The following is a 12011-nucleotide window of genomic DNA, read 5'->3' as shown; positions in this document are numbered from 1 at the left end:
TAAAGCTGACAATTTACTTTCTGATTCTGCCTCTGTTTATATTTTCCTGCTAGTACATCCCTGAAATTGTACAACTGTACAGTAAAGATGGAGAAGATCTTTGGGATGCAGCACGCTGCAGAATAATAATAACCACATGTAGTACAGCTGGATTATTCTACCAAATTGGATTAAGGTACAACGAAGCATGCAGTATTAAACTATCTGTTTTAGATTTCTATTTGTGTCTTATTTGCATAAAGTGATTCTATGTGATGCATTCTCGATGCAGTGTTTATAAATCATTGGAAGAACAAATGCTATCTATTCCAGTTGAGGTTTTGCATTTTTGAAAATGTGTGCATAGTGTAAACTCATGTTTTACAGTATCAAGTCGACTTGAGACTGAATTTTAGTTTATTTGGCTCAGTCCAAGTTGCATTGTGTTCTTTGGAGGGCTTGTCACTGTGATGTTGATTGATTCTCTCACTATATCTTACCAAATTTGCTGCAGTAATTGTCTCGCTGGTCCATATGGCATATCTCACATCTGATTTCCACGCACTCGCCCTGGAACAGTGGTCCATATACTGGATATCCACCCGAAGACTGATATCCCTTGCATCTGGGCCATCTTTGAAGGGTTGCTGTGTAATGCCAGAAACCTGAAGAATATTGCCTTTATCATATAATTGAGGGGAATGAAAGTGACATCTACATACACAAGTAATGTGTTGTTAAATGTTGCTACATATTGCTTAATCCCATGCTCGACATGCTCAGTTCGGAAGTATCCAGTAGTCAGTATGGTACAGGCTGTACGTGAGACAGATTTAAGTGTGCTTATCAATAATCCTGTGAGCATTTCGTGATGGAGAACCTGAAGCCTGTGCTGTTTTAGAATAAAATGTTTTGGAAAATGGATTCACTGAAAGAAGTCAAAGTTCATTATTTCTGAAGGTACCCCTTCCTGGAGGTTATGAGAACCAGGAGAACCACCCAGACTTCCTCTTGCCAGCTGTATAATACAGGATGGTAAATGTGATCTGGGGCACCTCTGTCCAATTTATGAATTTTGTTTTCTCCTGAAAGATTGATGAAATTAAAGTGGAATTTTAAACCTAAACTGGATAGCTGGAATTATCTACTGTTTTGATTTTTGTTTTTTAATCAAAGGACTGGACATTTCACTCATGTTTTCATTGATGAAGCTGGTCAAGCTACTGAACCTGAATGTCTCATTCCAATGCTGCTAGTATCTGAGGAAGATGGACAGGTACCACGTAAGAATAGAAAAACATTTGATCTTGTTTGGTTTGTATTGTGTAATTTTCAGGTTCATTCTTGAGCTTCTATCAGTATTTCATTAACTTGGCTTTATCACCACATGCAAATTTCCTGCTTGGATCTCAATTCTCCCACATGACTTTCAGATAGACATTGCAGAAAATGGGAAGTAAGCTGAAAAAGATGACTACAGCAGGTAGAATACGGCTCACTGCATGTCTGCCAGAAGCATGAATACTGACAAACTTATACTGTTAGGTTGATCAAACTTTTCAAAGTATTATAGTGAACAGATGATGTAGCTAGAAACTATTTACTCAGGTTGAGGAGTTTGGGTTAGGGAATGTAGCATACGAATGACAGTCAGACCTTCAGGAGTAAAATTAGAAAATGCTTCCATCGGCAAGACATTGTGGAAGTTTGGAACTTACTTCCACAAACAACAATTAATGCCAGAACAATTATAAATTTTTAAATCTCAGATTGATCCAAAGGTATTAAGAGAGATGGGGTTAAGCGCAGGTAACTGCTCAGAAATAACCTCACTCATGATTAGTTTGGGTAACAAGGCCAGAAGAGCTGAACTGTTTGCTCAAGAGATGAGCTGATGACTGTGGATAAGGTGATAAAGAAAGCATATGGTATACCTGTCTTCATCAGTTGGGGCATTGAATATAAAAATTGGCAAGTATGTTGCAGCTGTATAACACTTTGATTAGGCTGCATTTGGAGTACTGTGTGCAGTTGTGGTCAAGCTAGCATTTTGACTAAGTGTGGCATCAAGGAACCTTTCTAAACTGGAGTCAAAGGAATAATGGAGAAAACTCTCCATTGGTTAGAGTCATGCTTAACATAAAGAAAGTCAGCTGTGGTTATTAAATGTTAATCATGTCAGCCCCAGAATATCTCTGCATGAATTCCCCAGGGTAGATATTTTCTAATCAATCTGTTCACATATTATTACATATCTGCTTCAGAGATGAGATTTGAACCTGAGCCTCCTAGTTTGGAGGTAGGGGCACTAGCATTCCACACAAGAGCCTCTCTTTCCCTAGAGTAGAGGCCTACGCCCAGCCATCTTCAGCTGTTTCATCAATGACCTTTCTTCATCATGAAGTGGGGATGTTCACTGATGGTCACATCATGGTTACCATCATTCGCAACACATCAGATACTGAAGTAATTCCTGTCAAGAGGCAGCAAGACCTGAACCACATGCAGGCTTGGGTTGACAAGCATAAACCATCTAAAACAGGAGGAAATCTAGCCATGTCCCCGTGACATTCAATGACATTACCATTGCTATATCCTGTACTTTCAACATGGGAGTTGCCATTAACCAGAAACTGAACTGGACCAGGAGTATAATTACGACATCCACAGGAGCAGGTCAAAGACTAGGAATTCTGCAGCAGTAACTCCCTTCCTGATTCCTTAAAGCCTGTCTGCCACCTCCAAGGCACAAGTCAGGAGTATGATGAAATACACTCCCCTTGCCTGAATGATTGCAGCTCCTACAACACCCAAACTCAACAACATGCAGGACAAAGCAGCCTACTTGTTTGGCACCCTATCTGCATAGAACGTAGAACAGTACGGCACAGGAACAGGCCCTTCGACACACCATGCCTGCGCCAACCATGATGCCATTCTGAGCTAATCCCAGTTGCCTGCACAGTCAGTAATGCTCAATTCCCTGCCTGTTCATGTGTCTGTCTAAATGCCTCTTAAACTTTTGCTACCATATCTGTTTCTACCATTTACCCTGGCAGTGTGTTCCAAGCACCTTTGTGTAAAAAGAAAAATTTCCTCACAAATCTCCTTTCAACTTTTCCCCTCTCACCTTAAATCTATGCCATCTAGTATTTGATATTTCCACCCTAATCATGCCTGTCATAATTTTATATGCTTCTATCAGGTGCACCCCCCCCCACCACCACCCCACCAGCCTCGAATGCTCATTCGAAAACAATCCATGTTTGTCCAACCTCTCCTTATAGCTAATGCACTCTGATCTCAGCAATGTCCTGATCAACCTCTTTTGCACCCTTCCCAAAACCTCCACATTCGTCCTATAGTGTGGTGACCACAACTGTGCACATTACTCCAAACTGAAGTAGCCTAACTGAAGTCTTATACACCTGCAACATAATTGCCAACTTTTATATTCAATGCCTCAACTGATGAAGGCAGACGTACCATACGCCTTCTTTATCACTTTATCCACTTGTTTTACCACTTTCAAGGAGCTACAGACTTGGACCCCAAAATTCGTCTGTATATCAATGCTCCTAAGTGTCCTGTCATTTACTATGTACCACCTAAACATTCACTACTCTCCACTACTAATTCACAGTGGCCACAGTGTGTACCACCCACAGGATGCACTGCACCAACTCACCAAGGCTTCTTTGACAGCATGTTCCAAATCTGCAATAAAGATCTGATTGAGCAACATCAGCAAGGATTTGTAAATGGGAAACCATATCTGACACACCTGTTGGAGGTTTTTAAGGATGTTACTAACAGAATTGATAAAGATGAATCAGTAGATTGGATATAATTGGATTAAGAGATTTTAAAAATGTAAATGTACAAAGGGACCTGGGTGGCCTCAGCAATATGTCACTGACAGCTAACGTGTAGGTGCGGCAAGATATTATAAAGGCTAGGTATTTAGCCTTAATTGCAAGAGAACTTGAATACAGAAGTAACAAAATCTTGCTTCAGTTGTATATAACCTTGGTTAGACTGTAACTGGAGCACTAATTGCACAGTCTACCTTAAGAAGAATGTCATTGCCATTGAGGGAGTGCAGCAAAGGTTCACCAGACTGCCTATGAAGAGATAACAAGGTGTAGAGCTGGATGAACACAGCAGGCCAAGCAGCATCAGAGGAGCAGGAAGGCTGACGTTTCAGGCCTAGACCCTTCTTCAGAAATTCTCATCCAGCTCTACACCTTGTTATCTCAGATTCTGCAGCATCACCAGTTCCTACTATCTCTGCCTACGAAGAGAGATTGAGGAAACTGGGAATGTTCTCGAGAGTTTTAAAGAATGAGAGGTAATCTCGTTGAAGCCTGCAAAATGATTAAAGTTTTAGACAAGGTAAATGCAGATAAAATGTTCCCTAACTGGGGAGTCTAGAACCAGGGGAAACAATTTCAAAATAAGGGGGAAGCTACTTAAGACCGAGATGAGGAGAAATTTCTTCACTCGGTTGTGAACCTTGAAACTCTGTTGCTGTAGAGGGCTTTAGAGGAATAGCCATTGAGTATGTTTAGAGATTTTTAGATTTCTAAATATCCAAAGAGATATGAGATAGTTTGGGGAAAGGCATTGAAGTGGATCATCAGATAAGATCATCTTGAATAGCCCACAGACTCGACAAACTGGTTTAACTCTTAAGTTCCTAACTTCTACTGACTAGAAGGACAAAGACAGCAAATACACATGACCATCATCACCTGTTAAGTTCCTTTCCAAGGCCTACATTGCTGTGGTTCTTTCACAATTGCCAGATCAAAATCCTGGTACGTTTGAACATCACAGTGGTGTGCCTACGAACTGCCATGGTTTAAGATGGCAGGTCCACATCACCACCTTGAGCAATTAGTAATGGGTAACAAATGCTGTTCAACTAGCAAGACCTATATCTGTGAATGCCATTTTTAAAAATCCAATGTTTGCAGATCAGCTGCAATCTTGTTGAATTGAAGTACAGACTCGAGGGTGAATTGGCCTATTCCAGTTCCTATGTTCTGAAACATTGTGATTGATTGCTGCTGTAAAGCTGTTACAGTTACTTTGCAGTATTATTTTCCAAACTTTGGTGAATTTCATTTCACTTCACTTCATCAATTGTTTTCAGTCTGCAAACACATTTAGAATTGTGCTTTCTTTCTCTTTGACTCAAACTAAGGTACAAAAACAAAGTTCCGGAAAAGCTCAGCAGGTCAGGCAGCAGCGGTGAAGAGAAATCAGAGTTAACGTTTCAGGCCTGGTGACTACTGAGGAAGGGTCACCAGTTTACAGCATCCGCAGTTCTTTCAGTTTCTATTTAGTATCAAACTAAGGTCCTATAGTTTTAGTTTTCCCACTCATGAGGGAGTAATGAATAAATGAGAGAATGCTTCTGTAGTTTGCAACATGAACAGCCTGCTGCCATTGTTTATTATTAACCCTACAGATTGTGCTTGCTGGAGACCCAATGCAACTAGGACCAATAATAAAGTCGAGAATTGCTTCAGCTTATGGTCTGTCTGTTTCACTTTTGGAGCGATTAATGACACGTCCTTCATATTGTAGAGATGAAAACTTTGCTGCATTTGGATCCTACAGTCCTCTTTTGGTGAGTTTAGTCCTTGTTTGCAGCAGCCAAATGCTGTAGTCATGTTTTTCCCTCTTCCAAATGTATGCACAATACAAAGTGATTTGTTCATGTTTCTGTCATTTTGTACAGCGGCTGCATTTCCATATCTTAGAAAAGTATAACTTTACTGTTATTAAATTAAGGCTTTGAGAGTTTCTTTTTTTTATATACATTAAACAAATATCAAACATTTAAGGGATCAGGGACTCTGTTGAAAAATTGATACTCAGAAATATGGATTATAGGGAGCTCTCTGGCAAACAGAAGTCAGATGCCATTAATGGAAACATGCTTATTTTCATCTTAATTCACTTTTTGTATTATTCAGTTCTGATTCAATTAGCGTTGGACTAAATATAAAGAATGCAATTATACTTCAATTTTGTGCCGTTAAAATAGAATCTGATTCACAGCAGTGCTAAAGTGGTGGTGCAACAATGGAGTCAGATCATTAATCTGTATTACAGTAGAGGCCACTGGGAAATATCCTTACAAGATGGGGTCTCTCACCAGGGGTGCTGATGTTGATGTCCACTAGGGTATTTCAGTGTGATGTGTCTCCTAATGGAAACTCTGAACCTCCTGAGAAACATCTAGATAATGTACTGGTATGTAGAGAGATGAGATCACTAGTTTAGGTAGTTAACTCAGGAACATAGTTTCCTACTGTTTTAGGACAACTTTTGGGGGAGTTCCATGTTTATACGTATATAAAACGAAAAAGAGTGGCTAAGGTAAACAGTGGTCCTTTACAGGATAAGAAAGGGGATTTAATATTGGGAAATGAAGAAATAGCCGAGGCATTGAACAGGTATTTTGTCGGTCTTCACAGTGGAGGACACGAATAACATGCCAGTAATTGATGACAAGGAGACTAAGGTAGGTGAGGACCTCGACACAATCATTATCACAGAAAAGGTAGTGTTGGGCAAGCTAATGGAGCTGAAGATAGACAAGTCTCCTGGCCCTGATGGAATGCATACCAGGGTACTGAATGAGATAGCGGGAGAAATAGCAAATGCGCTTGTGGTAACTTTCCAAAATTCGCTGGACTCTGGGGTATTTCCAGCAGATTGGAAAACAGCAAGTGTGACGCCACTGTTTAAAAAAATGAGGTAGACAAAAGATAGGGAATTATAGGCTGGTTGGTTTAACTTCTGTAGTGGGGAAAATGCTTGAATCTACCATCAAGGAAGAAAAAGCAAGTCATCTAGATGAAATTGTCCCATTGGGTGGACACAGCATGGGTTCATGAAAGGCAGGTCATGTTTAACTAATTTACTGTAATTCTACATAGACATTACAAGCATGGTGGACAACACAGACCCAGTACATGTGGTGTATCTGGATTTCCAAAAAGCATTCGACAAGGTGCCGCACAAAAGACTGCTGCATAAGATAAAGGTTACCGGCAATGTATTGGTATGGATAGAGGATTGGTTAACTGACAGGAAGCAAAGAATGGGGATAAATGAGTGCTTTTCTGGTTGGCGATCAGTGACTAGTGTGCCTCAGGGGTCAGTGTTGGGACCGCAATTGTTTACAATTTACATGGATGATTTGGAGTTGGGGACCATGTGTAGTGTGTCAAAGTTTGCAGATGACACTAAGATGAGCGGTAGAGCAAAGTGTGCAGAGGACTCTGAAAGTTTGCAGAGGGATATAGATTTTTTAAGTGAGTGGGCAAAGGTCTTGCAGATGGAGTACAATGTTGATAAATGTGAAGTCAACCATTTTGGTAGGAATATCAGTAAAAAGGACTATTATTTGAACGGTAAAAAATTGCAGAGAGATCTGGGTGTCCTTGTGCATGAATTGCAAAAGGTTGGTTTATAGGTGCAACAGGTAATTAAGAAGGCAAATGGAATATTGTCCTTCATTGCTAAAAGGGTTGAGTTTAAAAGCAGGGAGGTTATGTTGCAACTGTATGGGGTGCTGGTGAGGCCACACCTGGAGTACTGCCTGCAGGTTTGGTCTCCTAACTCGAGAAAGGATGTAGTGGCACTGAAGGGGTTGCAGAGGAGATTCACTAAGTTAATTCTGAAGTTGAGAGGGTTGGCTCACGAGGAGACATTGAGTAAACTGGGATTATAGTCATTGGAATTTAGAAGGGGGTATCTATAGAAACACACAAAATTATGAAGGGAATACATAAGTTAGAAGTAGGGAGGATGTTTCCACTGGCGGGCGAACTTGGACAAGAGGACATAGCCCCCAAAATTAGGGGGAGCAGATTTGGACTGAATTGAGGAGGAACTCAAACGGTTGTGAATCTGTGGAATTCCCTGCCCAGTGAAGTAGTTGAGGCTTCCTCATTGAATGTTTCTAAAGCTAAGATAATTTTTTGAATAGTAAATGAATTAAGGGTTATGGGGAGAGGGTGTATAAGTGGAGCTGAGACCATGAAAAGATCAGCCATGATCTTATTGAATGGGGGAGCAGGCTCGAAGGGCCAGATGGTCGTCTACTGCTCCTGGTTCTTATGTTATCTAATTCTGTTTGCTCACATGCAAATTACAGATGTTCCCAGTTGAATGAAATGAAAGATACAAAAAGTAATCGGTGGTTTCAAGAAGACCTAGTGTATTGATTTTAGTTTGCTTTAGAATAATTTGCAGGTGCACAGATCACTATAAAGGGAAAGACAAGAGATTGTATAGAGAACTATAAATACATTATTCTGACTAAGAAATATAACTGAAATTTAACCACCCTCTTCTTTATAGGTGACAAAGCTAGTGAATAATTATCGTTCACATTCATCTTTACTTGCCCTGCCTTCTAAATTGTTTTATCATGAAGAGCTAAAGATGTGTTCAGATCAGTCTGTGGTCAGCAAGTTCTGTAACTGGGAGAAATTGCCCAGGAAAGGATTTCCGATAATTTTTCATGGATTGAGGGTATGTTGTTGAAGCCCTTCGAAATGTGTCAAACTCAATATACTCTCTTCATAAGTAAATCATTTCATATTGTATGATTTTACTTTCAATAGTTTTATAGAGAATTAGAATTGTTTTCATCCAACTCTCCCATCTTCAAAATGATTTTGCAATAACATTTAACTTTTTAATAAAATTAATGCAGCTGTACTTCCTTAATCAACTGAAATCAGAACAGCATACGTGATATTTATTCATTGATAAATCATGCTTATGCTGGTCTGAAGTTAATCTGTTTTTAATGGTGTTTGTTGTGAAGTGAATGTCAGCCAGAATACAGGGAGAATGGGCTCTAGTTTTGGAATACAATTATAGGATCTTTCACATCAGTTGAACTTAAATAACTCAGTGGTGAGAATATCATTGAGCAAAGCTAACTTTAAAGGTTCCAGTTTTGATCCCTGTCTATACTCGGTTTGTTAACGTGAATAAGCATGGTAGTGTCAGTACAGTTGACATGCAGTACTTTGGATTACTGTTTGACTGCAAACAAGATGCTAGATACAGCCTGATCTGTTTAATGACCTCCTTCCTCATAACAATTGAGCTGACCCCTGATACACTACATACCAGAAAGCATAGAAAATCAGGACCTGTTCAACAATGTTAAAATACCCTATCAGCTATTTTAGGTTAGGTTCATTTGGAAATGGTGTCCAATGAGATGTATATTGTCCTAAGCAGCCAGGTAAGTAAATGGGAGATTGAAATTCTCATGAATTGCAAAATCAAATTGTCCCTGATTGAGAAGTATTTTGTCTGCAACCTTGTTGGGGGAGAACAGCTACATTTGACTAAAGATGATATGGAATACTGAATTCTTAATCCTTCCTCAGTGATGGTGACATCGCAAGTAAATTATTGACCCTCTGAAGTAGAATTACAGAGACTAGGATTGGCCCTATGAGCCTGCTCCTCCATTCAATATGATCGTGGCTGATCCTGTATCTCTGCCATACCCACGCTTTCTCCCCACATCCCTTGATACCTCTTTCAATATTTAATGATTTATCAGTCCCTTTCTTGAATATGTTCAGTGACCCAGCCTCCTCCAATCTGCTGTGGTAGCGAATTCCACAGGCTGACCACCCTCTGAGTGAATAAATGCATCCTTTATCTCAATCCTAAAAGACCTACCTTGTTTCCTGAGATTGTAACTGCTGGTTCTAGACTGTGCATCCAGTGGAAACATCTCCCTGCATCAAGCTCCTACACTGGGTCTGCGGCAGATGGCGAGGGAACCCACAAGAGAGAAAAACATACATGACTTCATCCTTACCAATCTGCTGGCTGCAGATACATCAGTGCATGACAGTATCAATAACAGTGATATCTGCACAGTCCTTGCTGAGATGAAGTTCTGCCTTCACGTTGAGAATACCCTCCATCATGTTTTGTGGTACTATCACCCTGCTAAATGGGACAGACCTGAAAGAGATCTGGCAACTCAAGACCAGGCATCCATGAGGCGCTGTGGGCCATCAACAGCAGCAGAATTGTACTCCAGCACAATCTGTAACCTCACGGCCAGCATATCGTTCAGAAAAATAAAACCATAATTTTGAAAATTAATGTTTTTTTAAAAAAGTACTGGCTCTGCCTGGAGTATTGTGACCAATTCTGGCCACTGCACTTCAGAAAAGATGTGAAGACTTTAAAGGGGATATAAAAAAGATTTATGAAAATGATTCCATTGATGGTGGACTTAAGTCACGTGAATTGCTTGGAGAAGCTGAGATTGCTTTCCTTGCAGTAAGTCGAAAGAGATTTGATACACATGCTCAAAATTGTGAGGAGTCTTTACACAATATATAGGGAGAAATAATTCCCATTGGCAGAGGAGTCAGGAACCAGAGGTCAACAATTTAAAATATCTGGCAAAAGAAGCAATGGTGACTGGAGAACCAAAATTCTTTCGGCGTGAATGGTTAGACTCTGGATTACAATGCCTGAGAAAGCGGTGAAGGCAAATTTTGTTGTGGTTTGATAAGCACCTGAAGGAAAATGTGGGGCTAACCAGGGAGTCAAAGACTATGGGAGTAGGCTGGGAGATGGAGTTCCGGTCTCAATCAACCATGAACTTGGCAAATTACTTAGCAGTCTTAACAGGCTGAATGATCTACCCCTGCTCCTAATTTCTATTTGTGTGGTATTCTTGCATATACCTTTGTAACCTGTCATTCGTGTTGTAAAAAACAACCTAACTCCCTCAAATGGAATTACAGAAGAAATGACAAACTCTTGTAGGTTTATTTAAGGCATGTTACAGCTCCCTGACAATGACATACCATGTGCACTTACATGTACTGTTAAACTGTTTTACAAATTGTCACTTCTATCCTTAAATAATTGACAAACATTTACCGAAATAGCTGTATGGACGCTTCACTCTTGCGAGGCATATCAGATTCTAATTTTGTAATCACTGTTAATTGAACTAATTTGTTAAAATTTCAGGGAAATGAAATGAGGGAAGGTAGCAATCCATCATGGTTCAATCCTAAAGAGGCAGTTCAAGTAATGCGTTATTGCTGTCTCCTGGCAAAACACTGTACAAACCCAGTAAAGCCTTCTGAGATTGGGGTCATTGCACCCTACCAAAAACAAGTAGGTACATTAGAGATATCATTTAATGACATTCCCTTTCACTATGTGGACCTCTACTAATTACTGTTCTTTTACTTCAACTTGAAATTGATTTGATTTGATTTCTTGTCATCTATACCTAAGTACAGTGAAAACCTTTGTTTGAAAGCAGTACAGGCAGTTCATAGGGAGTAAGGACTTACAGATCATCGGGTGCTTGGACAGAATGAGCCATACAGGTTACGCTGCGCAGGAGGTTTGAGAAGCAAGATCAGCATTAATAAGATAAACGTTATTTAAAGTTAGAGAGTTCATTCATTTTCAAATAAACGGCAGGGAAGAAGCTGTTCTTGAACCTCTTTGTGTGTGTGTATCTTCTGCCTAATGTAAGAGGTTATAGGAGTGCATTACTGGGGTGGGTGGGGTCTTTGTTTTTGACGACTTTTCTGCAGCAACGAGAAGTATAAGTGGAGTCCATGGATGGAAGGTTGGCTTCCATGATGGTCTGGGCTTTGCACACAACCTTCTGTAGTTTCTTATGGCCCTGAGCAGAGCAGTTGATGTACCAGGCTGTTATGCAGCCAGATAGTATGCTTTCTGTGTTGTATTTGTAAACGTTGGTGCGGGTCCTTGTGGACATGCCAAATTTCCTAAGCCACCTGAGGAAGAAGAGGCGTTGTTGTGCTTTCTTAACCATTGCATTATCATGGGAAGTGTAGGACAAGTTGAGTGGAAGCAGGTGATATATCAGCTATAGCAGGAACTGCAGATGCTGGAGAATCTGAGATAACAAGGTGTAGAGCTGGATGAACACAGCAGGCCAAGCAGCATCAGAGGAGCAGGGAGGC

At 40.2% G+C, this 12011-nt stretch overlaps 1 protein-coding gene across 1 annotated transcript; it reads left to right on the top strand.

Moving 5' to 3' along the window:
• Positions 1-650: 650 nt before the first annotated feature.
• On the top strand, positions 651-11184 carry LOC109912649 (RNA helicase Mov10l1-like; the record flags this gene model as incomplete). The annotated part of the gene is made up of 5 exons (XM_048593914.1): positions 651-705; positions 1156-1255; positions 5456-5617; positions 8365-8538; positions 11035-11184. Coding segments are annotated over exons 2-5 (516 nt in total), but the record flags the coding sequence as incomplete, so codon positions are not given.
• Positions 11185-12011: the final 827 nt, after the last annotated feature.

This window comes from Rhincodon typus, unplaced genomic scaffold, assembly GCF_021869965.1.
Source record: "Rhincodon typus isolate 14 unplaced genomic scaffold, sRhiTyp1.1 hic_rhity00004546, whole genome shotgun sequence".
In the NCBI taxonomy this organism is placed as follows: Eukaryota; Metazoa; Chordata; class Chondrichthyes; order Orectolobiformes; family Rhincodontidae; genus Rhincodon; species Rhincodon typus.
Note: the sequence above shows the minus strand (reverse complement) of the source record. Positions and strands in the feature narration are given on the sequence as shown.